Source organism: Salvelinus sp. IW2-2015, unplaced genomic scaffold (genome assembly GCF_002910315.2).
Source record: "Salvelinus sp. IW2-2015 unplaced genomic scaffold, ASM291031v2 Un_scaffold1174, whole genome shotgun sequence".
NCBI classification, from domain to species: domain Eukaryota; kingdom Metazoa; phylum Chordata; class Actinopteri; order Salmoniformes; family Salmonidae; genus Salvelinus; species Salvelinus sp. IW2-2015.
Genome location: NW_019942766.1, coordinates 211,032 through 212,428, shown reverse-complemented (window position 1 = coordinate 212,428; position 1,397 = coordinate 211,032). Strand labels below are relative to the sequence as shown.

The 1,397-nt window shown below is 36.5% G+C and overlaps 1 protein-coding gene across 1 annotated transcript in view; it reads left to right on the top strand.

Annotated features, from left to right (window-relative positions):
• LOC112069977 (atlastin-1) overlaps positions 1 to 1,397 on the top strand; it is a 13,366-nt gene that overhangs the window by 5,863 nt on the left and 6,106 nt on the right. Inside the window, 2 exon segments of the mRNA XM_070438791.1 lie at positions 141 to 302; positions 1,198 to 1,336. Coding sequence (XP_070294892.1) covers positions 141 to 302; positions 1,198 to 1,336 — 301 coding nt within the window.

The window sequence follows — 1,397 nt, the reverse complement described above, 5'->3', positions numbered from 1 at the left end:
AGGCTAATTCAGTTTACCAGAAGACTGGTTTAACAAGGATGATTCAGTTTACCAGAAGGCTGGTTTAAATCAGGCTGGTTTAACGAGGCTGATTCACCAGAGCAATAATTATTTAGGTCCTATTTACTTTGGTAGCTCAGAGACTTTCCTTGCTAATGCTTTGCCACACTGCACCGTAACTTAGTGAAGCCATGTCTGTATTGTTCCAGTCCATGATATTCCTGGTCCGGGATTGGAGTTTTCCCTACGAGTTTGGCTACGGGCAGGAAGGAGGCATGAAGTTCCTGGAGAAAAGACTCAAGGTCAGAGGTCACAGATGAACAATGATTATAGTGGTTCATATAAAGATAACAACAACAAGAGTTATATTAACAAAGTGGCGTTACTTTAAACTAAAAGGCTGCTATGCGACATGATCATGTTAGTTAAAATAATGATAATAATAATAATAGTACTGATGATAATAATAATACTGATAATAATAATGATGATGATAATAATGATACTGATAATAATAATGATGATAATAATGATACTAATAATGATGGAAATAATGATAATAATAATACTGATATTGATAATAATAATGATGATTATAATAATTATAATACAATTAATAACGATTATAAGGATAATAATAATGACAATGATTATATCGATAATGATTATAAAGATAATAATAATAACGGTTATAATGATAATAATAATAACGACAATGATTATATCGATAATGATTATAAAGATAATAATAATAACGATAATGATTATAAGGATAATGGTTATAATGATAAGGATAATAAGGATTATAACGATAATGATTATAATGATGTAAATAGTAATATAAGAAGACACTTTAATCCAAACAAACATACAGATCCCTCTAATCCTCTGCAGGAATTGAACCCATGACCTTGGATTTGGTAGCAGTACCCTGTTACCAACTGAGCTTGTGTTTGTGTCTGTGGTTATGCGGTTGTGTGTCTGTGCCTGTGGTTGCGTGTCTGTGGTTGTGTGTCTGTGGTTGTGTGCCTGTGGTTGCGTGTTGTGTGTCTGTGGTTATGCGGTTGTGTGTCTGTGGTTATGCGGTTGTGTGCCTGTGGTTGCGTGTTGTGTGTCTGTGGTTGCGTGTTGTGTGTCTGTGGTTATGCGGTTGTGTGTCTGTGGTTGCGTGTTTGTGTCTGTGGTTCTGTGTTGTAGATCTCAGAGAATCAACACGAGGAGCTGCAGAACGTTCGTAAACACATCCACTCCTGCTTCACCAACATCTCCTGCTTCCTGATGCCCCACCCCGGACTCAAAGTGGCCACCAACCCTAACTTCGACGGCAGACTCAAAGGTACAATACATATTTTGTCATCTTGGTGGTCTTAAAACAAACACAACACACTTTGTGATGA